Source organism: Aethalodelphis obliquidens, unplaced genomic scaffold (assembly GCF_003676395.1).
Source record: "Aethalodelphis obliquidens isolate GAN/ISIS:26980383/991018 unplaced genomic scaffold, ASM367639v1 scaffold43, whole genome shotgun sequence".
Lineage (NCBI taxonomy): Eukaryota > Metazoa > Chordata > Mammalia > Artiodactyla > Delphinidae > Aethalodelphis > Aethalodelphis obliquidens.
In genome coordinates, this window is record NW_020837987.1 from 6,224,445 (window position 1) to 6,249,288 (window position 24,844).

The 24,844-nt window shown below is 37.8% G+C and overlaps 1 protein-coding gene and 1 long non-coding RNA gene across 3 annotated transcripts in view; both read left to right on the forward strand.

The window, feature by feature from the left end:
* Window positions 1-5,082, forward strand: part of LOC113605620 (uncharacterized) — a 9,653-nt gene extending 4,571 nt beyond the window's left edge. For both annotated transcript variants that reach the window (XR_003427285.1, XR_003427284.1), the window contains exons 3-4: window positions 4,062-4,159; window positions 4,303-5,082. This is a non-coding gene — a long non-coding RNA (uncharacterized LOC113605620). The remainder of the gene's footprint in view (window positions 1-4,061; window positions 4,160-4,302) is intronic.
* A 202-nt stretch (window positions 5,083-5,284) lies between these two features.
* The window catches only part of LOC113605607 (zinc finger protein 529-like), a 49,742-nt gene continuing 30,182 nt past the window's right edge, over window positions 5,285-24,844 (forward strand). Inside the window, 4 exon segments of the mRNA XM_027079097.1 lie at window positions 5,285-5,333; window positions 7,269-7,362; window positions 8,599-8,725; window positions 22,919-24,348. Coding sequence (XP_026934898.1) covers window positions 5,317-5,333; window positions 7,269-7,362; window positions 8,599-8,725; window positions 22,919-24,348 — 1,668 coding nt within the window. The 5' untranslated portion in view covers window positions 5,285-5,316.

Consider the following 24,844-nt stretch of genomic DNA (forward strand, 5'->3'; position numbering starts at 1 on the left):
CTTCATTGTGGTTTTGATTTGCATTTCCCTGATGATTAATGATGTTGAGCACCTTTTCATGTATCTGGTGGAAATCTATGTTTTCCTTGGAAAAATGTCTATTCAAACCCTCTGCCCATTTTTAAAATCGAATTGTTTGTTTTTTTGCTATTGAGTTGTATGAGTTCTTTGTATGTTTTGGATATTAACCCCTTATCAGTAATATGATTTGCAAACATTTTCTCCATTAGAAGGTTGCCTTTTCATTTTGCTGATGGTTTTTTTGTTTGATGTAGTCCCACTTGTTTGTTTTGTTTTGTTTTCTGCTTTTGTTGCTTTTGCTTTTTTGTGCTAAATCCAAAAAAAAAATCACTGCCAAGAAGGATATCAAGTTGCTTACCCACTGTATTATCTTCTAGGAGTTTTATGTTTTCAGGTTTTATGTTCAAGTCTTTAATCCATTTTGAGTTTTGTGTATGGTGCAAAATAGTGGTCTAGTTTCATGCTTTTGCATGTGGCTGTCCATTTTCCCAACACTATCTATTGAAGAGACTGTCCTTACTACATTGTATATTCTTGGCTCCATTGTCATAAATTGACCATAAGTACTTGAGTTTATTTCTGGGCTGTCTATTCTGTTCCTTTCTCTGTGTGTGTGTTTTTTAAAAAACCAATACCACATTGGTTCAATTACTATAGCTTTGTAATATAATTTGGAATCAGGAAGCATGATGCCTCCAGCTTTATTTTTCTCTCTCAAAATTTCTTTGGCTATTTGGGGCCTTTTGTGATTCCATACAAATTTTAGGATTGTTTTTTTCTATTTCTCTGAAAGATGCCATTGGATGGGAATTTTGATAGGGATTACCCTGAATCTGTAGGTTGTTTTGGGTAGCATTCTTCCAATCCATGAACATGGAATTACCTTTCCATTTATTTATTTCGTCTTCACTTTCTTTCATCAGTGTCTTATATTTTTTGGTGTACAGGTCTTTCACCTCCTTGGCTCAATTTATTCCTAGGTATTTTATTCTTTTTGATGCACTTGTAAACGGGATTGTTCTCATAATTTTTCTTTCTGAGTGTTCATTATTAGTCCATAGAAATACAACTGATTTTTTGTATATTGATTTTGTATCCTGCAACTTTATTATATTTGTTTATTACTTATAATAGTTTTTTGGTGGAATCATTAGGCTTTTCTTGTATCTAATATCACATCTGCAAATAGTGACAGTTTTGCTTCTTTTCTCATTTAGATGTCTTTTATTTCTTTTTTCTGTTCTCTCTCTTTTTTTTTTTTTTTAACATGTAATTGCTCTGGCTAAGACTTCTAATACTGTGTTGAATGAAAGTGGCAAGAGTGGGTATCCTTGTCTTGTTCCTGTTCTTGGAGGAAAAGCTTTCAGCTTTTCACCATTAAGTATGATATTTGCTGTGGACTTGTTATATATGACCTTTATTATGCTGAGGTATGTTCCCTCTATATCCAGTTTACTGAGAATTTTTATCATAAATGGATGTGTAATTTTGTCAGATGCTTTTTATGCATCTATTGAGATGATCATATGTGTTTTATCCCTCATTTTGTTAATATGATGTATCACATTAATTGTTTTGGGGATGGTGAACCATTGCATCCATGGAATAAATCCCACTTGGTCATGGTGTATGATCCTTTTAATGTATTGTTGAATTCAGTTTGCTAATATTTTGTTGAGAATTTTTGAACCTGTGTATGTATTTCTTCTTTTGTTTCTGCAAAAAGAATTACATAAATTTGCTACATAAGTGAGACAAAGTCACAGTTTTATCACACTTCTAGGCATGTAGGCATAAGTAGAGAGTGCTAGTGGTCACCATGTGATTTGACATATCTAACTTTTCAAAGCTTTGGAGATTACATAGATATCAAATAAACAATTACCAGGAGAACAAATCATGAATCAAGACTGCTGATCAGAGATTCATGGTTTTTTAAGAAGTGGTGGTTTCTTTCAGAGGACATAGGAATGATCTGGGAAATCCAGGTATCACACAAGACCTCATTATACAAATTACACTTGAAAGGACAGTTTTGTAGAAACAGAAATAAATATGCATGTAACTCTCTGTGTTGGACAGGGGAACAAGATTAAGCCTTTATGCTCAAATTGTCACATATTAGATAGATTCTAGTTATATGTCTGCAGCTTTGTGTAGAGGTCAAGGAGATATGTCCTTTCATTTTTGAGAATCTTTGTGACAAATATTATTGAGGAAAAATTGTAATCTCAAGGCTGGACTCTGAAATGAGTTAACATTATAGGAAAGAACAGACCTGAAAATCTCAAATTTCACTGTAGCACAAAGGTGAAGCATAGAGGGAATTTTTAAAAAATAATGAAACAAGGGATGTGAAATATTCTTTACCATTTCATAAATTAGCAGACAGCTTTTATTAGGTATCATTAGGTGCTTTTTATATGGCACTGAAAATGCTTTATGTCTTTTATTTAATTTGGTCCAGACAGCAACACTTTGAGGTAGGTCATATTGTTATTTCCATTTTACTGATGAGGAAATTAAGGCAGTTAAGTAACTTAGTAAAAGGTTACACAGTAACAGCCAAAGATAAGATTTGCAAACTGAATTTTGGATGATAGATTTTATGTTCTTTATCATGATAGTACACAACCTCCAATGATTTTAAAAATCTGATTGTTTGATGAGTAATTCATCAAAATATTTTCCCCCAACATTTAATATGAATCAATGTTATCATTGTTAAATACTGCATAGATATTGCTAACATATAGCTCACCACACTTTAACCTGTTGTCTATCCATAGATATTTAGAATTATCATAAACTACACTGATGTAGGTCATTGTAATAGAATTTTGTCTACTTTTTTATGTTACTTAAGGAAAAATTTCCAGAAGTTGCATTTACAGATTAAATATTTATTAAATGCCTATAATATGCCAATTTTATTCATGTTATTGGTGTGGATATTAGCATTAAAGAGACATAGTTGCTGTCCCTTAACTTGTTTATAACTGATCACATAATATAAACTGCGAATAGGACTAAAAGTATAGTAGGGTATGATAATGATCATTAAAGAAATTGGATGACATGCATTTGAAGTTGATGAGGAGAGATGTCATGGAGACAAACCCAAGGCTGTTAGGTTTTTACCAACATATACTAAAGCCATGGATTGTCAGGGTTTACCAAAACCATCCTCAGATTGACGATTTGCTAGGACTCACAAAATCCAGAAAAACTGTTGTGCTTGTGTTCATGGTTTATTACAGTCAAAGGATACAGATTAAGATCAGCAAAGAGAAAAATCCAGGAGAAACTAGTTGTGAGCTTCCAGTGGAGTCATATAGACAGCACTAAATTCTGCCAGCACCATTTTGTAACAACACATGTGAAGTAGGTCAGGGAAACTCACCTGAGCCTTGATGTCCAGACTCTTTATTGAGAGTGAGTCACACAGTCATGGAGTAACTGTGTGACTAGGCTTAGCTGCTACAGAGGTCAAATTGATACAGTGCATCCCAGGACCCCTGGCCAACAAAAATAGGTGTTTACCATAAATCGCATTTATAGCATAAATTATCTCTCTGGCATAGCCCAGATATGCTCTTATCAAGCAGGATATTGTAAGGGCTCAGAGGTTGTCTCCCAGGAGCTGTTCAAGGGCCATTCCTTTCTTTGGAAAGAGCAGGGTTTGGGTACTCCAGACCCATTGAGTTCATTGTTTACTGCACCCATGAGATATCCATGAACATGAATGGATTTATTTAATAACTTTCATGCTTTAGTAAATTTTGGTAGGTTATAGATTGTTTCTAACTTGCCAGTGAACTACTACCCATGCTCAGATTTCAATCCATAAAGAAGAAATTCTGAACTAAAGAGACAAGAATGAGAGTTAGAACTGGCTTTGTAGTAAGAGGAATATGAGTTCAAAACTCAGCTGTGCCACTTTGTGGGTTTGGTTTTTTTCTGAGATGTAACTTAGTGTAAACTATACAAACCATATTCTAAAACTGGATTGTTTTTAACATTTATGTATATCTATGAAGCCATTACACAGCTAAGATACAGCATATTTCCAACACTCCAGGATGCTCCCTTCTGTTTCCTTCCAGTCATTACCAACTTGCCTTTACCCCCAACAAAGGTAACCAATATTCTTTTCACTATTACAATAGATAAGTTTTAACTAATTTGGAAGTTCATATAAATAGAATCGTACATTATGTACTTTTTTTTTTTTTTTTTTGCCGTGCTGTGTGGCATGTGGGATCTTGGTTTCCCAACTAGGGATCGAACCTGCACCCCCTGCAGTGGAAGCACAGAGTCTTAACTACTGGACAGCCAGGGAAGTCCCCCATTATGTACATTTTTTTCTGCCCTCTTTTGCTCAACCTCATGTTTATGAAAATCATCTGCTGTTTGTTCAGTTTTATTCTTAAGTAATCTTCCACTATAGGAATGTATCTCATTTAATTTTTCCCTACTTCTGTTGATGGATGTTTGGGTTGTTAACAGTTTCAGGACAGTATAAAGAAATGCAGCTAAAATAATTCTTTTACATACTTTTTGGATGGAAAAACTAATTTCTGTTGGGCATATACACAAGAGTGGAATTGCTAAGTCACAGTATATATGTTTTTTTTAGTAGATTGTGTCAAATAGTTGCCCAAAGTAACTGAAATAGTTTACACTCAACAACAAGGGGTTTACAGTTGTAACAGGTGAAAAATGCATAAACTAACTTCTACAGTAGGGGTTAACAAGTTTTTTTTTTTCTGTAAAGGACAGATATTAAATATTTTAGGCTTTGTGGATTACACAGTCTCTGTCACACCTACTCAACTCTACCATTGTAGCACATAAACAGCTATAGATGATATGTAGCTTTGTTATATTAATCCTGTTTATCACTTTTCATTCTGTTTATTTGAACCTGTGGATTCAGATTACCATCTGGATTCGTTTCCTTTGCCCAATGAAGCTTTTCTTCTACCTATCTCCTTTGTGTTATTATTGTCGAACATACTACATTTATATATGTTGCAGGCCCAATAATACCTGTTATGTGTGTGTATATATATGTATATAATATATATATATATATTTTTTGCGGTACGCGGGGCTCTCACTGTTGTGGCCTCTCCCGCTGCGGAGCACAGGATCCGGACGCACAGGCTCAGTGGCCATGGCTCACGGGCCCAGCCTCTCCGCGGCACGTGGAATCTTCCCAGACCGGGGCACGAATCCGTGTCCCCTGCATCGGCAGGCGGACTCTCAACCACTGCGCCACCAGGGAAGCCCATGTATATAATATTTATGTATGTGTATACATATATATGAATTACTTTATACAGTTGATTTTAAAAAAATTTTTAATTTATTTTTGGCTGCACTTGGTCTTTTGTTGCTGCGTGCAGGCTTTCTCTAGTTGCGGCGAGCAGGGGCTACTCTTCGTTGCAGTGCGCAGCCTTCTCATTGCGGTGGCTTCTCTTGTTGCAGAGCACGAGTTCTAGGTGTGCGGGCTTCAGTAGTTGTGGCTCGCGGGCTCTAGAGCACAGGCTCAGTTGTTGTGGCGTACGGGCTTAGTTGCTCCACGGCATGTGAGATCTTCCCAGACCAGGGCTCACACCCGTGTCCCCTGTATTGGAAGGCAGATTCTTTACCACTGGACCACCAGAGAAGTCCTGGAAACTTTTCATCCATTATTTATTTGAATATATTAAAATGCGCCTTTCCTCTTTTCTGTTACACTTATTACATGCGTATGCTTAATGGTGTCCAACATTTCTCTGATGCTCTTTTCATTTTTCTTCCTTGTGTTTTCTTCCTTTGTTCTTCAGATTGCATGATCTCTATCATGTTATCTTTAAGTTTTCTAGTACTTTTTTTTCTGCCCAGTTCACATCTACAGTTGAGTTACTCTAGTGAAATTTTCATTTCAGTTAATACTTTTCAACTCCAGAATTTCCATCTGGTGATATTAAATAACTTCTATCTCTTCACTGATTCTTTATTTGATATGACATTGTGATCATACCTTCATTTACTTTAAGCATGGGTTCCTTTGTTTATTGAACATATTTATAATGGCTACTTTGAAGTCTTTGTTAAATCTGGTTGCTTTCTCACAGGCAGTTTCTGTTGTCTGTTTGGTTTTGGCTTTAGTGTTTTTGGTTTATGGGTTATATTTTCCTATTTCTTCACCTGTCTCTTGTTTGTGGAAAGTAGATATTTTAGATAGTTGTAACTCTGGTACTTTTGTCTACTTCTTCTCCCCAGGCCTGTTATTGTTATTTGCTTTCTTATTTAGTGACTGGCTAGATTAATGAAGTGAAATCTATCTCACCCATAGTGTAAATCTCTGATGTTGCTCCTTGGGGTATAGACTTTGCTATTACCACAGTTACCCTTGGATGACAGTGGTTTTGACAGGGCTGTCTTCGAGTGTCTCTTTACCTGACCACACCAAGCTGTTAGGATCCACTGATTGTGACCTATAGCACTATTGTCTTCAGTAATGCTGTGGGGTTACACTGCTTCGCAGACTAATGAAATAAGGTCAGTGTCTGAGATTTGTTCTGACAATAGGAAGGCCTCCCCAAGTATCTTTCTCTGATCCTTTCTGACAAACTAGCCAGCTTACAGTTTAGCATTTAACTCCAATGAATTTTTCAATCTTCTTGCAATAGCCTTTCACCAAAATTTCCAGTGTTTTTGAGAATGTCCTTACCCTTGAACTTCTTCACACTCTGTTGCAAATGAAGGCAGTTCCTTTGGAGAGGGCTCTGGAGGGGATTGGGCAGCAGTCCTAGGTCTCAACTTGCCTCTCGTGGCATGGAACTCCTGCCCTATGAGCCAAGGCAAAGACAGTTGGAACCCCAGTATTCTCAGCAGTGCCACACCCATGGTACAACATACAATTCTTGTGTGGCTACTAGGCAGAAGAAAATCTCCATTCCTTTGTTGCATTTGCCTGAGCAACAGGTAGCTGGGGGCAGAATGAGAAATGCTGATGTTCTACTCCTCCCAGGAAGATAGTTATCTGACTGGGAACAGGGCATGAGTGGTGAGGAAGTTTGTGTCCTTGACTGTACTAGTTTGCAGTGGAATCTTTTTCTCACTAGGATGGGATGGACAAGGAAGGGTGCAGGTTAGATTAAGATACTGCAGACTTTCACAGTTCTTAATAAGTTTTAGTAGATTTACAAATGTTTCTTCATTTGCTCTATGTTTTTATATATAATTTTTACCAGTTTCAATGGGGAGCATGTCGGTGGAGCTCCTCATGCTGTCATACCAGAAGTGGAATTCCCTGATCAATTCTTTACAGTTCTAACCATGGACCATGTAAGTTGCTATTTCTCTCTCCTTTGTGAACATGTCATTTGTCTGAATCTTCCCAGAAAGCAGCCCTAAGAGCCTACCCCACATCCCCATAAAAATCCCCATTTTCACTTTCTAGTGAGAGTTGGATTCAAACAGCACACAGTACCTCCTATGTGCCTATCTATTCTCCAAATAATGTTCAACATTCCTATGTGTGTTCAGTGTTTTGTTCAGAGCAGCTATAGGGTAGAAATGGAATCCCTAGATGGAGGCATTTACCAGCCTTTTTCATACTCTTGGGTAGAGAGAAAGAGCAAATGGATCCATTTGATGACATATGGGCAAAGTCTGTACTTCTGAACAGACCTATTTTTCCAGGTAGACTGGATTTGATGTTGACTAGTCTCAGTCAGACATAAATAGATTACTATAGATTTCAGAATTGGAGGAGATCTTATCCAACTTATATGTCTAAATATAATTAAGGCTGATATATTTCCACCAAGCAGACTACTCTGTAGCCACTAAAAAGCATTTAATAAATAATTTTTCATTAGAAGTTATAATTCTTATATAATGTGAAATGGTGATTAACAGTGATGAACTTGGGGTTGTAAGAAAATTTTAAATATTGTTCATATCCCATTTTCTAAGCTAGATATTTTTCCTTTACAGAGGAACGAGGATGTAGAAATTCACTATTATTGATAATACATTCAGCAGGCATGTAGCATGCAGCGTTCATGTATACACTATTTCTTTTAATTTGTAAATTGATTATTTTGTTTATTTCCAGACGTGCTTAGCTAAGAAATCCCATAGCATGCAGGAAGATTTCTCTGAATCAAAAGGATTCTTTAAAGACCTGTAGATAGTCTGGTTTGGAAGCATTAATTTCCTTACTTCCCATACCATAGGCTTCTACCCCTGGCCGATGTACTTACTATTAGACCCCTTCCTGTAATACAATTCTTTTTCTTTTTTTTTAAATTTATATTATTGAAGTATAGTTGATTTACAATGTTGTGTTAATTTCTGTTGTACAGCAAAGTGATTCAGTTATATAGATATATATTCTTTTTCATATTCTTTTCCATTATGGTTTATTACAGGATATTGAATATAGTTCCCTGTGCTATACAGTAGTCCCTTATTGTTTATCCATTCTATATAAAATAGTTTAATTCAATTCTTTATTTCTTATCTTTTACTCAAAAATGTTTCCTTCAATTTTACTTATGTGGTTTGTTGTTTCAGGAATTGGTGACATTCAGGGATGTGGTCATCAGCTTCTCTCAGGAGGAATGGGAGTATCTGGATTCTGCTCAGAGGGACTTGTACTGGGATGTGATGATGGAAAATTACAGCAACTTGGTCTCACTGGGTAAATTTAGCTGTTTACATAATTTAGAATATGTTCTATAGAATATCAGTTGACATTCAGTGAACTCACAGCTATCTTTTAAGAAACTTCATGTAATTTCTATGAAGTCCCTTCTCAGTCTCTTATAATTTCTACCTTCATTTATTTTTGGCTGTGTTGGGACTTTGTTGCTGCGTGTAGGCTTTCTCTAGTTGCATTGAGTGGGGAACTACTTTTCAGTGCAGTGCGCATGCTTCCCATTGCTGTGGCTTCTCTTATTGTGGAGCATGGGCTCTAGGCACGCAGGCTTCAGTAGTTGTGGCACGAGGGCTCAGTAGTTGTGGCTTGCAGGCTGTAGAGCACAGGCTCAGTAGTTGTGGCACATGGGTTTTTTGGTTTTTTTTTTACATCTTTATTAGTATGATTGCTTTAAAATGGTGTGTTAGTTTCTGCTTTATAACAAAGTGAATCAGTTATACACATACATATGTTCGCATATCTCTTCCCTCTTGTGTCTCCCTCCCTCCCACCCTCCCTATCCCACCCCTCTAGGTGGTCACAAAGCACCAAGCTGATCTCCCTGTGCTATGCGGCTGCTTTCCACTAGCTATCTGCCTTACATTTGGTAGTGTATATATGTCCATTCCTCTCTCTCGCTTTGTCACAGTTCACCCTTCCCCCTCCCCATATCCTCAAGTCCATTCTCTAGTAGGTCTGTGTCTTTATTCCTGTCTTACCCCTAGGTTCTTCATGACATTTTCTTTTTCTTCACTTCCATATATATGTGTTAGCATACGGTATTTGTCTTTCTCTTTCTGACTTACTTCACTCTGTATGACAGACTCTAGGTCCATCCACCTCATTACAAATAGCTCAATTTCGTTTCTTTTTATGGCTCAGTAATATTTCATTGTATATATGTGCCACATCTTCTTTATCCATTCATCCGATGATGGACACTTAGGTTGTTTCCATCTCGAGCTATTGTAAATAGAGCTGCAATGAACATTTTGGTACATGACTCTTTTTGAATTATGGTTTTCTCAGGGTATATGCCCAGTAGTGGGATTGCTGGGTCGTATGGTAGTTCTATTTTTAGTTTTTTAAGGCACCTCCATACTGTTCTCCGTGGCTGTACCAATTCACAATTCCACCAACAGTGCAAGAGTGTTCCCTTTTCTCCACACCATCTCCAGCATTTATTGTTTGCAGATTTTTTGATGATGGCCATTCTGACTGGTGTGAGATGATATCTCATTGTAGTTTTGATTTGCATTTCTCTAATGGTTAATGATGTTGAGCGTGCTTTCATGTGTTTGTTGGCAGTCTGTATTTCTTCTTTGGAGAAATGTCTATTTAGGTCTTCTGCCCATTTTTGGATTGGGTTGTTTGTTTTATTGTGTTTGAGCTGCATGAGCTGCTTATAAATTTTGGAGATTAATCCTTTGTCGGTTGCTTCATTTGCAAATATTTTCTCCCATTCTGAGGGTTGTCTTTTGGTCTTGTTTATGGTTTCCTTTGCTGTGCAAAAGCTTGTAAGTTTCATTAGGTCCCATTTGTTTATTTTTGTTTTTATTTCCATTTCTCTAGGAGGTGGGTAAAAAAGGGTCTTGCTGTGATTTATGTCATAGAGGGTTTTGCCTATGTTTTCATCTAAGAGTTTGATAGTTTCTGGCCTTACATTTAGGTCTTTAACCCATTTTGAGCTTGTTTTTGTGTATGGTGTTAGGGAGTGATATAATCTCATACTTTTACATGTACCTGTCCAGTTTTCCCAGCACCAGTTATTGAAGATGCTGTCCTTTCTCCACTGTACATTCCTGCCTCCTTTATCAAAGATAAGGTGACCATATGTGCGTGGGTTTATCTCTGGGCTTTCTATCCTGTTCCATTCATCTATCTTTCTGTTTTTGTGCCAGTACCATACTCTCTTGATTACTGTAGCTTTGTAGTATAGTCTGAAGTCAGGGAGCCTGATTCCTCCAGCTCCATTTTTCGTTCTCAAGATTGCTTTGGCTATGCAGGATCTTTAGTGTTTCCATACAAATTGTGAAATTTTTTGTTCTAGTTCTGTGAAAAATGCCAGTGGTAGTTTGATGGGGATTGCATTGAATCTGTAGATTGCTTTGGGTAGTAGAGTCATTTTCACAATGTTGATTCTTCCAATCTAAGAACATGGTATATCTCTCCATCTCTTTGTATCATCCTTAATTTCTTTCATCAGTGTCTTATAATTTTCTGCATACAGGTCTTTTGTCTCCTTAGGTAGGTTTATTCCTAGGTATTTTATTCTTTTTGTTGCAGTGGTAAATGGGAGTGATTTCTTGATTTCATGTTAAGATTTTTCATCATTAGTGTATAGGAATGCCAGAGATTTCTGTGCATTAATTTTGTATCCTGCTACTTTACCAAATTCATTGATTAGCTCTAGTAGTTTTCTGGTAGCATCTTTAGGATTCTCTATGTATAGTATCATGTCATTTGCAAACAGTGACAGCTTTACTTCTCCTTTTCCAATTTGGATTCCTTTTATTTCCTTTTTTTCTCTGATTGCTGTGGCTAAAACTTACAAAACTATGTTGAATAAGAGTGGTGAGAGTGGGCAACCTTGTCTTTTTCCTGATCTTAGTGGAAATGGTTTCAGTTTTTCACCATTGAGGATGCTGTTGGCTGTGGGTTTGTCATATATGGCCTTTATTATGTTGAGAAAAGTTCCCTCTATGCCTACTTTCTGCAGGGTTTTTATCATAAATGGGTGTTGAATTTTGTCGAAAGCTTTCTCTGCATCTGTTGAGATGATCATATGGTTTTTCTCCTTCAATTTGTTAATATGGTTTATCACATTGATTGATTTGCATATATTGAAGAATCCTTGCATTCCTGGAATAAACCCCACTTGATCATGGTGTATCATCCTTTTAATGTGCTGTTGGATTCTGTTTGCTAGTATTTTGTTGAGGATGTTTGCATCTATGTTCATCAGTGATATTGGCCTGTAGTTTTCTTTCTTTGTGGCATCCTTGTCTGGTTTTGGTATCAAGGTGATGGTGGCCTCATAGAATAAGTTTGGGAGTGTTCCTCCCTCTGCTATATTTTGGAAGAGTTTGAGAAGGATAGGTGTTAGCTCTTCTCTAAATGTTTGATAGAATTCACCTGTGAAGCCATCTGGTCCTGGGCTTTTGTTTGTTGGAAGATTTTTAATCACAGTTTCAATTTCAGTGCTTGTGATTGGTCTGTTCATATTTCCTATTTCTTCCTGATTCAGTCTTGGCACATTGTGCATTTCTAAGAATTTGTCCATTTCTTCCAGGTTGTCCATTTTATTGGCATAGAGTTGCTTGTAGTAATCCCTCATGATCTTTTGTATTTCTGCGGTGTCAGTTGTTACTTCTCCTTTTTCATTTCTAATTCTATTGATTTGAGTCTGCTCCCTTTTTTTCTTGATGAGTCTGCCTAGTGGTTTATCAATTTTGTTTGTCTTCTCAAAGAACCAGCTTTTAGTTTTATTGATCTTTGCTATCGTTTCCTTCATTTCTTTTTCATTTATTTCTGATCTGATTTTTATGATTTCTTTCCTTCTGCTAACTTTGGGGTTTTTTTGTTCTTCTTTCCCTAATTGTTTTAGGTGCAAGGTTAGATTGTTTATTTGAGATGTTTCCTGTTTCTTAAGGTAGGATTGTACTGCTATAAACTTCCCTCTTAGAACTGCTTTTGCTGCATCCCATAGGTTTTGTGTTGTCGTGTCTCCATTGTCATTTGTTTCTAGGTATTTTTTGATTTCCTCTTTGATTTCTTCAGTGATCATTTCGTTATTAAGTAGTGTATTGTTTAGCCTCCATGTGTTTGTATTTTTTACAGATCTTTTCCTGTAATTGATGTCTAGTCTCATAGTGTTGTGGTCAGAAAAGATACTTGATACAATTTCAATTTTCTAAAATTTACCAGGGCTTGATCTGTGACCCAAGATATGATCTATCCTGGAGAATGTTCCATGAGCACTAGAGAAAAATGTGTATTCTGTTGTTTTTGGATGGACTGTCCTATAAATATCAATTAAGTCCATCTTGTTTAATGTATCAGTTAAAGCTTGTGTTTCCTTATTTATTTTCATTTTGGATGATCTGTCCATTGGGGAAAGTGGGGTGTTAAAGTCCCCTACTATGAATGTGTTACTGTCGATTTCCCCTTTTATGGCTGTTAGTATTTGCCTTATGTATTGAGGTGCTCCTATGTTGGGTGCATAAATATTTACAATTGTTATATCTTCGTCTTGGATAGATCCCTTGATCATTAGGTAGTGTCCTTCTTTGTCTCTTCTAATAGACTTTATTTTAAAGTCTATTTTGTGTCATATGAGAATTGCTACTCCAGCTTTCTTTTGGTTTCCATTTGCATGGAATATCTTTTTTCATCCCCTTACTTTCAGTCTGTATGTGCCTCTAGGTCTGAACTGGGTCTCTTGTAGACAGCATATATATGGGTCTTGTTTTTGTATCCATTCAGCCAGTCTGTGTCTTTTGGTGGGAGCATTTAGTCCATTTACATTTAAGGTAATTATCGATATGTATGTTCCTATTCCCATTTTCTTAATTGTTTTGGGTTCGTTATTGTAGATCTTTTCCTTCTCTTGTGTTTCTTGCCTAGAGAAGTTCCTTTAGCATTTGTTGTAAAGCTGGTTTGGTGGTGCTGAACTCTCTCAGCTTTTGCTTGTCTGTAAAGATTTTAATTTCTCCATCAAATCTGAATGAGATCCTTGCTGGGTAGAGTAATCTTGGTTGCAGGTTTTTCTCCTTCATCACTTTAAAGATGTCCTGCCACTCCCTTCTGGCTTGCAGAGTTTCTGCTGAAAGATCAGCTGTTAAGCTTATGGGTATTCCCTTGTGTGTTATTTGTTGTTTATCCCTTGCTGCTTTTAATATGTTTTCTTTGTATTTAATTTTTGACAGTTTGATTACTATGTGTCTTGGCATATTTCTCCTTGAATTTATCCTGTATGGGACTCTCTGTGCTTCCTGGACTTGATTAACTATTTCCTTTCCCATATTAGGGAAGTTTTCAACTATAATCTCTTCAAATATTTTCTCAGTCCCTTTCTTTTTCTCTTCTTCTTCTGGAACCCCTATAATTCGAATGTTGGTGCGTTTAATGTTGTCCCAGAGGTCTCTGAGACTGTCCTCAGTTCTTTTCACTCTTTTTTCTTTATTCTGCTCTGTAGTAGTTATTTCCACTATTTTATCTTCCAGGTCACTTATCCGTTCTTCTGCCTCAGTTATTCTGCTATTGATCCCTTCTAGAGTATTTTAAATTTCATTTATTGTGTTGTTCATCCTTGCTTGTTTCATCTTTAGTTCTTCTAAGTCCTTGTTTAATGTTTCTTGCATTTTGTCTATTCTATTTCCAAGATTTGGGATCATCTTTACTATCATTATTCTGAATTTTTTTCAGGTAGACTGCCTATTTCCTCTTCATTTGTTAGGTATGGTGGGTTTTTATCTTGCTCCTTCATCTGCTGTGTGTTTTTCTGTCTTCTCATTTTGCTTATCTTACTGTGTTTGGGGTCTCCTTTTTGCAGGCTGCAGGTTCGTAGTTCCCGTTGTTTTTGGTGTCTGTCCCCAGTGGCTAAGGTTGGTTCAGTGGGTTGTGTAGGCTTCCTGGTGGAGGGGACTAGTGCCTGTGTTCTGGTGGTTGAGGCTGGATCTTGTCTTTCTGGTGGGCAGGTCCACGTCTGGTGGTGTGTTTTGGGGTGCCTGTGGACTTATTATGATTTTAGGCAGCCTCTCTGCTAATGGGTGGGGTTGTGTTCCTGTGTTGCTAGCTGTTTGGTATAGGTTGTCCTGCACTGTAGCTTGCTGGTCGTTGAGTGAAGCTGGGTGCTGGTGTTGAGATGGAGAGCTCTGGGAGATTTTCGCTGCTTGATATTATTTGGAGCTGGGAGGTCTCTTGTGGACCAGTGTCCTGAACTTGGCTCTCCCACCTCAGAGGCACAGCACTGACTCCTGGCTGCAGCACCAAGAGCCTTTCTTCCACACGGATAAAGAGGAAAAGGGGAAAAAAATCATAAATCTTGCTCTCAAAGTCCACCTCCTCAATTTGGGATGATTCGTTGTCTATTCATGTATTCCACAGATGCAGGTACATCAAGTTGATTGTGGAGCTTTAATCTGCTGCTTCTGAGTCTGCTGGGAGAGATTTCCCTTTCTCTTCTTTGTTTGCACAGCTCCCGGGGTTCAGCTTTGGATTTGGCCCCGCCTCTGCGTGTAGGTCGCTGGAGGGCGTCTGTTCTTCGCTCAGATAGGATGGGGTTAAAGGAGCAGCTGCTTTGGGGGCTCTGGCTCACTCAGGCTGGGGGGAGGGAGGGGTACGGAGTGCGGGGTGAGCCTGCAGCGGCAGAGGCCGACGTGACTTGCACCAGCCTGAGGCGTGCCGTTCGTTCTCCCAGGGAAGTTGTCCCTGGATCCCGGGACCCTGGCAGTGGCGGGCTGCACAGGCTCCCCAGAAAGGGAGTGTGGATAGTGACCTGTGCTCGCACACAGGCTTCTTGGTGGCGGCAGCAGCAGCCTTAGCATCTCATGCGCGTCTCTGGGGTCCGTGCTTTTAGCCGTGGCTCGCGCCCATCTCTGGAGCACCTTTAAGCAGTGCTCTTAATCCCCTCACCTCACGCACCACGAAACAAAGAGGGAAGAAAAAGTTTCTTGCCTCTTCAGCAGCTCCAGACTTTTCCCCCGACTCCTTCCCAGCTAGCCATGGTGCACTAACCCTCTGCAGGCTGTGTTCATGCCGCCAACCCCAGTCCTCTCCCTGCGCTCCGACTGAAGCCCAAGCCTCAGCTCCCAGCCCCACCTGCCCCGGCGGGTGAGCAGACAGGCCTCTCGGGCTGGTGAGTGCCGGTTGGCACCAATCCTCTGTGCGGGAATCTCTCTGCTTTGCCCTCCACACCCCTGTTGCTCTGCTCTCCTCTGCAGCTCCAAAGCTTTCCCCCTCTGCCACCCACAGTCTCCGCCCGCGAAGGGGCTTCCTAGTGTGTGGAAACCTTTCCTCCTTCACAGCTCCCTCCCAGTGGTGCAGGTCCCGTCCCTATCCTTTTGTCTCTGTTTATTATTTTTTCTTTTGCCCTACCCAGGTACGGGGGTAGTTTCTTGCCTTTTGGCAGGTCTGGGGTCTTCTGCCAGTGTTCAGTAGGAGTTCTGTAGGAGTTGTTCCCCATGTAGATGTATTTCTGGTATATCTGTGGGGAGGAAGGTGATCTCCACGTCTTACTCTTCTGCCAATTTCCCCTCCTTCTCCCCAGCACATGGGTTTATTTGCTCCATGGCATGTGGGATCTTCCCAAACCAGGGCTTGAACCCATGTCTCCTGCATTGGTAGGTGGATTCTTAACCACTGTGCCACCAGGGAAGTCCTTGGATTTGACTTGTAGGATACATACACTGTATCCTTTGAGATATCTATTATATTTTTTTGAGCCCAGAATTGCTAAAATTTCTTTATTATTTTCTTACCCACCTTCTGGGAGAACAGCTGAGATACTGTGTCCTGAGTTGTTATGATTATTAAAAGAATTTGTATAATTTATATTGTTACATTGGCAAATAGAAGTCATATTCATTGCCTGACACAAGTGTTGTCTTACACCTGCTATGGGGTTAAAGAACTTTGCATTTAACGTTAAGTCAGTATTCCAGCAAGGACCTTTTAATGTTTTAGAAAACTCCTTGTTTTCCTCTCAGCTCACATAGTTCTTGCCTTGTACCAGGCCCCGATTTAAGCCCTTTTAATATACTGAGTTATCTAATTCTACAACCCTATGGCATAAATACTACTTGCATTATTGTTCTTTGAAGAGATTGCTAAGACAAAGAGTATTTAGGCTACCCCTCCAGGGTTACTTAGCTAGTTAGTGTCAGATGCAGGTTTTCTTACCCAAGCAGTCTGACGCCAAAGTTGATATTCTTAGCTGTTACAACATACTGCCTCTCAAGGCAAAGAGATAGCATGGGTTTAAATAAAAGAAGACATTTCTTTACCTGTCTGGTAAAGTATTTATACAGCTAGCCATTAACAATCAAAAACTATGATGGGCTAAAGTATACTAAACCAATGAAAATCAACAAATCCATAATGATACATAAATAAAAGGTCAGAAAATTTTTACTCTCTTTATACTTTGTAATTCTATGGTCACTCTAAGGTGAATGTTCTTTCAATCTTCTCATATTTATCTTCTCTGAAGTCTTTCATTTCAACCTCATTTATTAAAAACTTAACCAATTCTCAAAAGTGTTTTTTAGAATTGGTTATGATTCTTATATATTTCTATATATTATGTTACATTTCTTTGTTGTAAACAGAGTGTTCCATTTCTAAGCCAGTTTTGACTGCCTTATTAGTGGAAGGGAAGTTGTCCTGGAGGGTTACGAGGAATGTGACAAGTAAACGGGGCTAGGTGAGTGAGGACTTGATGAAGCAAGAAAAGCCATCACCAGAGTAAAAAGCCCAGCCTGTCCAAGAGGAGGTTGGCCCCTGTGATGTTTTGGGGAAACTCCCTTTAAACCCCTATGGGAAAAGAGCCTGATACTTGGGGAAGCAAATTAAGATCTTCCCCAATTCAACCAACATTTCCCCTAGTTCCTCTTGTATTTAGACTTACATAAATGTCTTCACTGACAAAAAAATCTTGGTCATTTTTATAATCAACACTTAATCAGTGTGTACAGTAAGACAGATATTGTGTTAGCCCTATAAGTACAATGGTAAGAAAGATCAATACAGATCTTAATGTCATGGAACTAACATACTAGTAAGTGAGATATATAATAAATAGGTAAATAAATGATTAGAAAATATATCATGGATAGTGATATGGGCTATGAAGAAAAGTAAGCAAAATAAAGGGATGAAGAATAATGGAACTAATTCAGATATTATGGTCAGAAAGGGATCTCTCTGGTCCTACTTTAGCATTCTATGAATACACAGTTCCTCATGAAGAATTCACTTAATGCTTTTTACAATTGAAAACCTTCATTTAAATCAGTGTTGTACTAAGTCTGTCATTCCTTCTAATACATTTAATTAGTTACCCTCATGCTACTTGATAAACTTGAAATCTAATGGAAAAGGCAGCAAGTGTTTGATTATACTCTTTATATGATTGTAACTAATTAGCCACCTCAAATGGTGCACTTGAAATTTTCTGACCTCTTATTTACATATCATTATGGATTTGTTGATTTTCATTGGTTTAGTCTACTTTAGCCCATCACAGTCTTTGTTGATGCCTAGCTGTATAAATACTAATTCCTTATGGATTTTTGTGTACCTTTGACTTGATTCTTTATTCTTTGAATTTACTATTGCTTTCTGAAGCTTTCCCAGGCTCACCCTATACCTTCCCTATCCCAGACCAAACACCTGAATTGGTTAAAAGTGAGTTCTGGTCTTCCATGTTTTATGTGTTTTGTTCCTTTTTTTTTTTTTTTTTTTTTTTTAAATTTATTTATTTATTTACTTTTGGCTGTGTTGGGTCTTCGCTTCTGTGTGTGGGCTTTCTCTAGTTGCGGCGAGCGGGGGCCACCCCTCATCGCGGTGCGCGGGCCTCTCACTGTCGAGACCTCTCTCGTTGCGGAGCACAAGCTCCAGACACGCAGGCTCAGTAGTTGTGGCTCACGGGCCCAGCCGCTCCGCGGCACGTGGGATCCTCCCAGACCAGGGCCCGAACCCGTGTCCCCTGCATTGGCAGGCAGACTCTCAACCACTGCTCCACCAGGGAAGCCCTTTTGTTCCTTTTTAAAAAATTAATTCTAGCTATAAATTTTTAGTTGTTTAGTTAACATGTTTAGGTACACAAAGTACTTTTTACCCTCTTTTGATTATTGTATTGTCAAAATGGTGGTCTCCTTTGATGATTTGTGTCTTTTTGTTATAGTTCATTAATATTATAAAACATTCTTGCTTCTGTCACAACAGTCAAGGGCACATTTTCTACCTTACCTGCTCCAGGTTCGTGACTCAGATCTTTATTTTAGGAGCCATGGTTCATTACCTGGTTTATTGCCACAACCTGGGCAATAGGCATTCTTATGATTTTTTGTTTCATGGGAGGTAAGTCTTTGACAGTTTTATCTCTTTCTAGCAAATTGTTCATTTTTCAACTTTTATGGCTTCTAGGGTTTTCAGTATTTATTTACCTAGAAAATAATTCATAAGTCAACATTTTCAAATTGGTTGGCATATGAGCCTTATAACATTTAAAAAATACCCTCTGTGATGGTTCTTTCATTTGTCATTTACTTTTTTTTTTAATAGATCTTTATTGGAGTATAATTGCTTCACAATACTGTGTTAGTTTCTGTTGTACACCAAAGTGAATCAGCCGTATGCATACATATGTCCCTATATCCCCTCCCTCATGAGCCTCCTTCCCATCCTCCTATCCCACCCCTCTAGGTCATTGCAAAGCACAGAGCTGATCTCTCTGTGCTATGCTGCTGCTTCCCACTAGCTAACTACTTTACATTCGGTCGTGTATATATGTCGATGCTACTCTCTCACTTCGCCCCAGCTTACCCCTCCCACCCCATGTCCTCAAGTCCATTCTATATGTCTGCATCTTTATTCCTGCCCTGCAACTAGGTTCATCAATACCTTTTTTTTTTTTTTAGATTCCATGTATATGTGTTAGAATATGGTATTTGTTTTTCTCTTTCTGACTTACTTCACTCTGTATAACAGACTCTAGGTCCATCAACCTCACTACAAATAACTCAATTTCGTTTCTTTTTATGGTTGAGTAATATTCCATTGTATATGTGTGCCACATCTTCTTTATCCATTTGTTTGTCAATGGACATTTAGGTTGGTTCCATGTCCTGGCTATTGTAAATAGTGCTGCAGTGAACATTGTAGTACATGTCTCTTTTTGAATTATACTTTTCTCAGGGTATATGCCTAGTAGTGGGATTGCTGGGTCATATGGTAGTTCTATTTTTAGTTTTTTAAGGAACCTCCATACTGTTTTCCATAGTGGTTGTTTCAATTTACATTCCCACCAACAGTGCAGCAGGGTTCTCTTTTCACCAAACCCTTTCCAGCATTTATTGTTTCTAGATTGTTTGATAATAGCCATTCTGACTGGCATGAGGTGATACCTCATTGTAGTTTTGATTCGCATTCCTCTAATAATTAGTGATGTTGAGCATCTTTTCATGTGCTTCTTGGCCATCTGTATGTCTTTCTTGGTGAAATGTCTATTTAGGTCTTCCATCCATTTTTTTTTTTTTGTGTTACACGGGCCTCTCACCATTGTGGCCTCTCCTGCTGTGGAGCAAATGCTCCAGACACGCAGGCTCAGTGGCCATGGCTCACGGGCCTAGCTGCTCCACAGCATGTGGGATCCTCCCAGACCGGGGCACAAACCCGTGTCTCCTGCATCGGCAGGCAGACTCCCAACCACTGTGCCACCAGGGAAGCCCCTTCCACCCTTTTTTTTTTTTTTTCATCAATTTTTAATTGGATTTTTTCTTTAAGTTCCATTTGTTTATTTTTATTTTTATTTCCTTTACTCTAGGAGGTGGGTCAAAAAAGATCTTCCTGTGGTTTGTGTCAGTGTTTTTCCTATGTTTTCCTCTAAGAGTTTTATAGTGTCTGGTCTTACATTTAGGTCTTTAATCCATTTGGAGTTTATTTTTGTGTATGGTGTTAGGGAGTGTTCTAATTTCATTCTTTTACATGTAGCTGTCCAGTTTTCCCAGCACCACTTATTGAAGAGGCTCTCCTTTCTCCATTGTATGTTCTTGCCTCCCTTCTCATAAATTAGATGACAATATGTGCGTGGGTTTATCTCTGGGCATTCTATCCTGTTCCATTGATCTACTTTTCTGTTTTTGTGCCAGTACCATACTGTCTTGATTACTGAAGCTTTGTGGTATAGTTTGAAGTCAGGGAGCCTGATTCCTCCATCTCCGTTTTTCTTTCTCAAGATTGCTTTGGCTATTTGGGTCTTTTGTGTTTCCATACGAATTGTAGAATTTTTTGTTCTAATTCTGTGAGGAATACCACTAGGAGTTTGATGGGGATTGCATTAAATCTGTAGATTGCTTTGGGTAGTATAGTCATTTTCACAGTATTGATTCTTCCAATCCAAGGACATGGTATATTTCTCCATCTGTTTATGTCATCTTTGATTTCTTTCACTTTTTATATTTGTTGATTATATTCTTTATATGTTCTCTAACTCATCACATTCTGATTCTATATTTATTGAATTCTCCTCTCACCTTTTCTTTAGGTCACTTTGTTCTTTTCTGTCTTCTTGAATGGAATGTATACATTGGTTTTCATTCTTTCAGTTTTATCAATATAAATGTCTAAATTCTTACTTTCTATGTGACTAATATTGAGTTTCATAGATTTTTAATGTGCAATATTTTCAACGCCACCATTCCCTGAAAGTTTTGTAATTTCAGTTACATTTCCACGATAACTAAACAGTTATTTGATAGAAAGTGTCTTCATTTCTAAGTGGAAGTACTTTTAATTTACTGATATTGGCATTCATTTATGATTTTATTGTTTCAGTCAAATAATGGTGTTTGCATTATTTCACCTTAATTATACATAATTCAGTCACAAGAAATTATTTTTGCCTTTTATCATGCAATGTATATCAGTCACTTTGGATTTTCCTTAGGTTGTTCCCTCATCTGATTGCCAATCTCCAGCTAGGTCCAAGAGATCTTTTGTTACAAAGTGCCTTACACTCTTGCCCACCTCCACCACATTTTACATATCATTCTGTTACCAAATTCTCCTTTTCAGCCGCAGGTTTACTCAGAATTGCATAAGCTTTACAATATGGGAAATACCTATTATAATATCTAAAACATTCTGATACTATTTTAGGCAGTATAGCTTTGAGAATAAGAAAATGGAAAGGAATACCTGGGAAAGAGCATGAAGGAAAACATTTAAATATAGACTAGGATTTCAGGAGGATAGATGAATAATAGTGAAAATGTTACTGAAGAGAGGTAAATAAAACACCATCTTTATTGGGATGAAGAAACTCATGGTTTTGCATAGGAGGAAATTAACAGCAGTGATCGAGACAGTATGCATAGGTGGAGAGGCAATTGGAAAACAATCATTTATAAACACTATTATATATATGAATGTATCTTACTATATTATAATTTTCATGTATATAAATTTATATATATAAAATCACTGTAGTGTAGTGTGAGGTTTTAAAGGCATGGAGATTCTTATAGTTATATAATTATTCTGGTAATTGTGTTACCAAAAAGTGACTTCTTTTTGTAATATTGGCTTTTATTCTCACATTGCTTTCAACCAGTGATTTGCTTTTCCTGTAATTATAAATTACTATGACCTTGGGGCTTGCTATTCAGTGGCACATAGAATGACTTTATTTGTCCTTTTGGAGTTTAATAAGGAAATAAACAGTATGATAACAGAGAAAATTACAGATTACACAATTGGAAAAATGGGTATGAGGGCAAGGAACTAGATATTGGAATAGAGACATAGATATGAACTTACTTAGAGTCAGCTAGTACATAATTTCAGAGGATAGTAACTTTTAGACCCAGACAATGAAAAGGAAGTAGTATATAAGGATTCCATTTCTGAGAAATGAAATATCTTGTGGGTATCTCTAAATGATAGGAAATGTGGTTTGATGCAGAAGGTGAAAATGATTAGGTGAAAGGGGATAATGGATTAAAATGTTGTTTTACAAGCAGCACCCTGTTATCGATGATAAAGTATTGGGATTATATTGTAAAAGAAGAAAAGTATCAGAAAATTGTTAGTATGTATCAGTAATCAAATTGTGATCTGTATTTGCAGTATCTCTACAAGATACTGATGACTAAATTCCACATCTATAGGTGTTGATTCAGTTTATCTGGATTAGTTCATGAACATCAGTACTTGACAAGCTTACTAGGTGATGATCAACACCAAAATTTCAGACCCACTGACTTAATCCATTTCTCTTAGCACAAACCTCACAACCTTATGTTATACTCTTAACATTCTCTGAGTTCTCTTTACCTTTCCTCAAACTTCATAACAGTAGTTTAATCATTCACTTATACTGTGAATTATTTTCAGTTTTTTTCCTGTGCATTTTATAACTATTTTATCTTTGTTACACATGAAAAAAGAAATTGTTTTTTCCCTTTCTTTCAGACTTGGAATCCAAGTGTGACAAAAAGACTTTATCTACAGAGAAGGACATTATTGAAAAAAATGATTCTCAGTGGGAAGTAATAGAAAGTAGTAAATTAGTTGGCCTTGAGAACTCCATTGTCAGAAATGATTGGCAAAGCAAAAGGAAGACTGAAGTGCAAAGACCTGAAGTGGGATATTTCAGTCAAATGAAAATCATCTCTGAAAAAGTACCCAATTACAAAAATCATAAATCTCTTACATTACATCAGAGAATTCATGATAGTGAGAAGCCCTGTAAGGAATATGGGAAGGTCCTTAGTTGTGACTTAAACTTTGATGAATATGAGAAAATATATACTGAGAAAACCTCTGAACATAGTAGATATTGGAAAACCTTTGGAGTAGATGACCCACATACCCTACAACTGAATATTCATACTGGTGTGAAACCTTGTAAATGTATGGAATGTGGGAATGCATTTAGTTTTTGTGAAGACCATAGTGTACACTGTGATGATCAGAACTGCTATAAATGTAAGCAATATGGAAGGACTTTTAGGAGAATTGAAAAAATCACTGCACTTCAAAGAATTCATGATGGTGAGAAACCCTATGAATGCACTTCCTGTAGGAAATCGTTTAGAGTGCATGCACAACTTACTAGACATCAGAAAATCCATACTGATGAGAAACCTTACAAATGTATGGAATGTGGCAAGGACTTTAGATTTCATTCACAACTAACTGAACATCAGAGAATTCATACTGGTGAGAAGCCATACAAATGTATACAATGTGAGAAGGTCTTTAGAATTCGTTCACAGCTTATTGAACATCAGAGAATTCATACTGGTGAGAAACCTTATGCATGTAAAGAATGTGGGAAGACTTTTGGAGTCTGTCGAGAACTTGCTCGACATCAGAGAATTCATAGTGGTAAGAAACCCTATGAATGCAAAGCATGTGGAAAGGTCTTTAGAAACAGTTCATCCCTGACTAGACATCAGAGAATTCATACTGGTGAGAAACCATATAAATGTAAGGAATGTGGGAAAGCTTTTGGAGTAGGTAGTGAACTTACTCGACATCAGAGAATTCACAGTGGTCAGAAACCTTATGAATGTAAAGTGTGTGGAAAGTTCTTTAGACTTACTTCAGCCCTTATTCAACATCAGAGAATTCATAGTGGTGAGAAACCTTATGAATGTAAGGTATGTAGGAAGGCCTTTAGACACAGTTCAGCCCTTACTGAACATCAGAGAATTCATACTGGAGAGAAACCTTACGAATGCAAGGCATGTGGGAAGGCCTTTAGACATAGTTCATCCTTTACAAAACATCAGAGAATTCATAATAGTAAGAAACCCTATGAATGTAAGGAATGTGGGAATGCCTTTAGAGTGGGCAGGCAACTTACTTGACATTGAACAAGTTGTACTGGTGAGAAGATTTTTGAATGAAAGACATATATAAAGCCCATTTGTTTCTGAGTTTCATTGGAAAAATATGTGTATTTAAGTAGAAGTTATCGCAGAGATTCTACCTCAATTAAATCTATTTCCAGACTTTATGGCCACTCTAGAACTAGAATTATTCATTCATAAGTGAGATATACTTTCAGCTTTGTTCAATATCACCAAATATTTCTCCTTTTTATATCAATTAACATTCTGAATATCCATTTATGTAGGATGATGCCTATCAATCCGTTTCTTAAATGGGAAATGTATTTCCCTAATAATTATTTGAGTTATTTTCATATGAGTTTTTTTTTTTTGCGGTACGCGGGCCTCTCACTGTTGTGGCCTCTCCTGTTGTGAAGCACAGGCTCCAGATGCGCAGGCTCAGTGGCCATGGCTCACGGGCCCAGCCGCTCCATGGCATGTGGGATCCTCCCGGACCGGGGCACAAACCCATGTCCCTTGCATCAGCAGGCGGACTGTC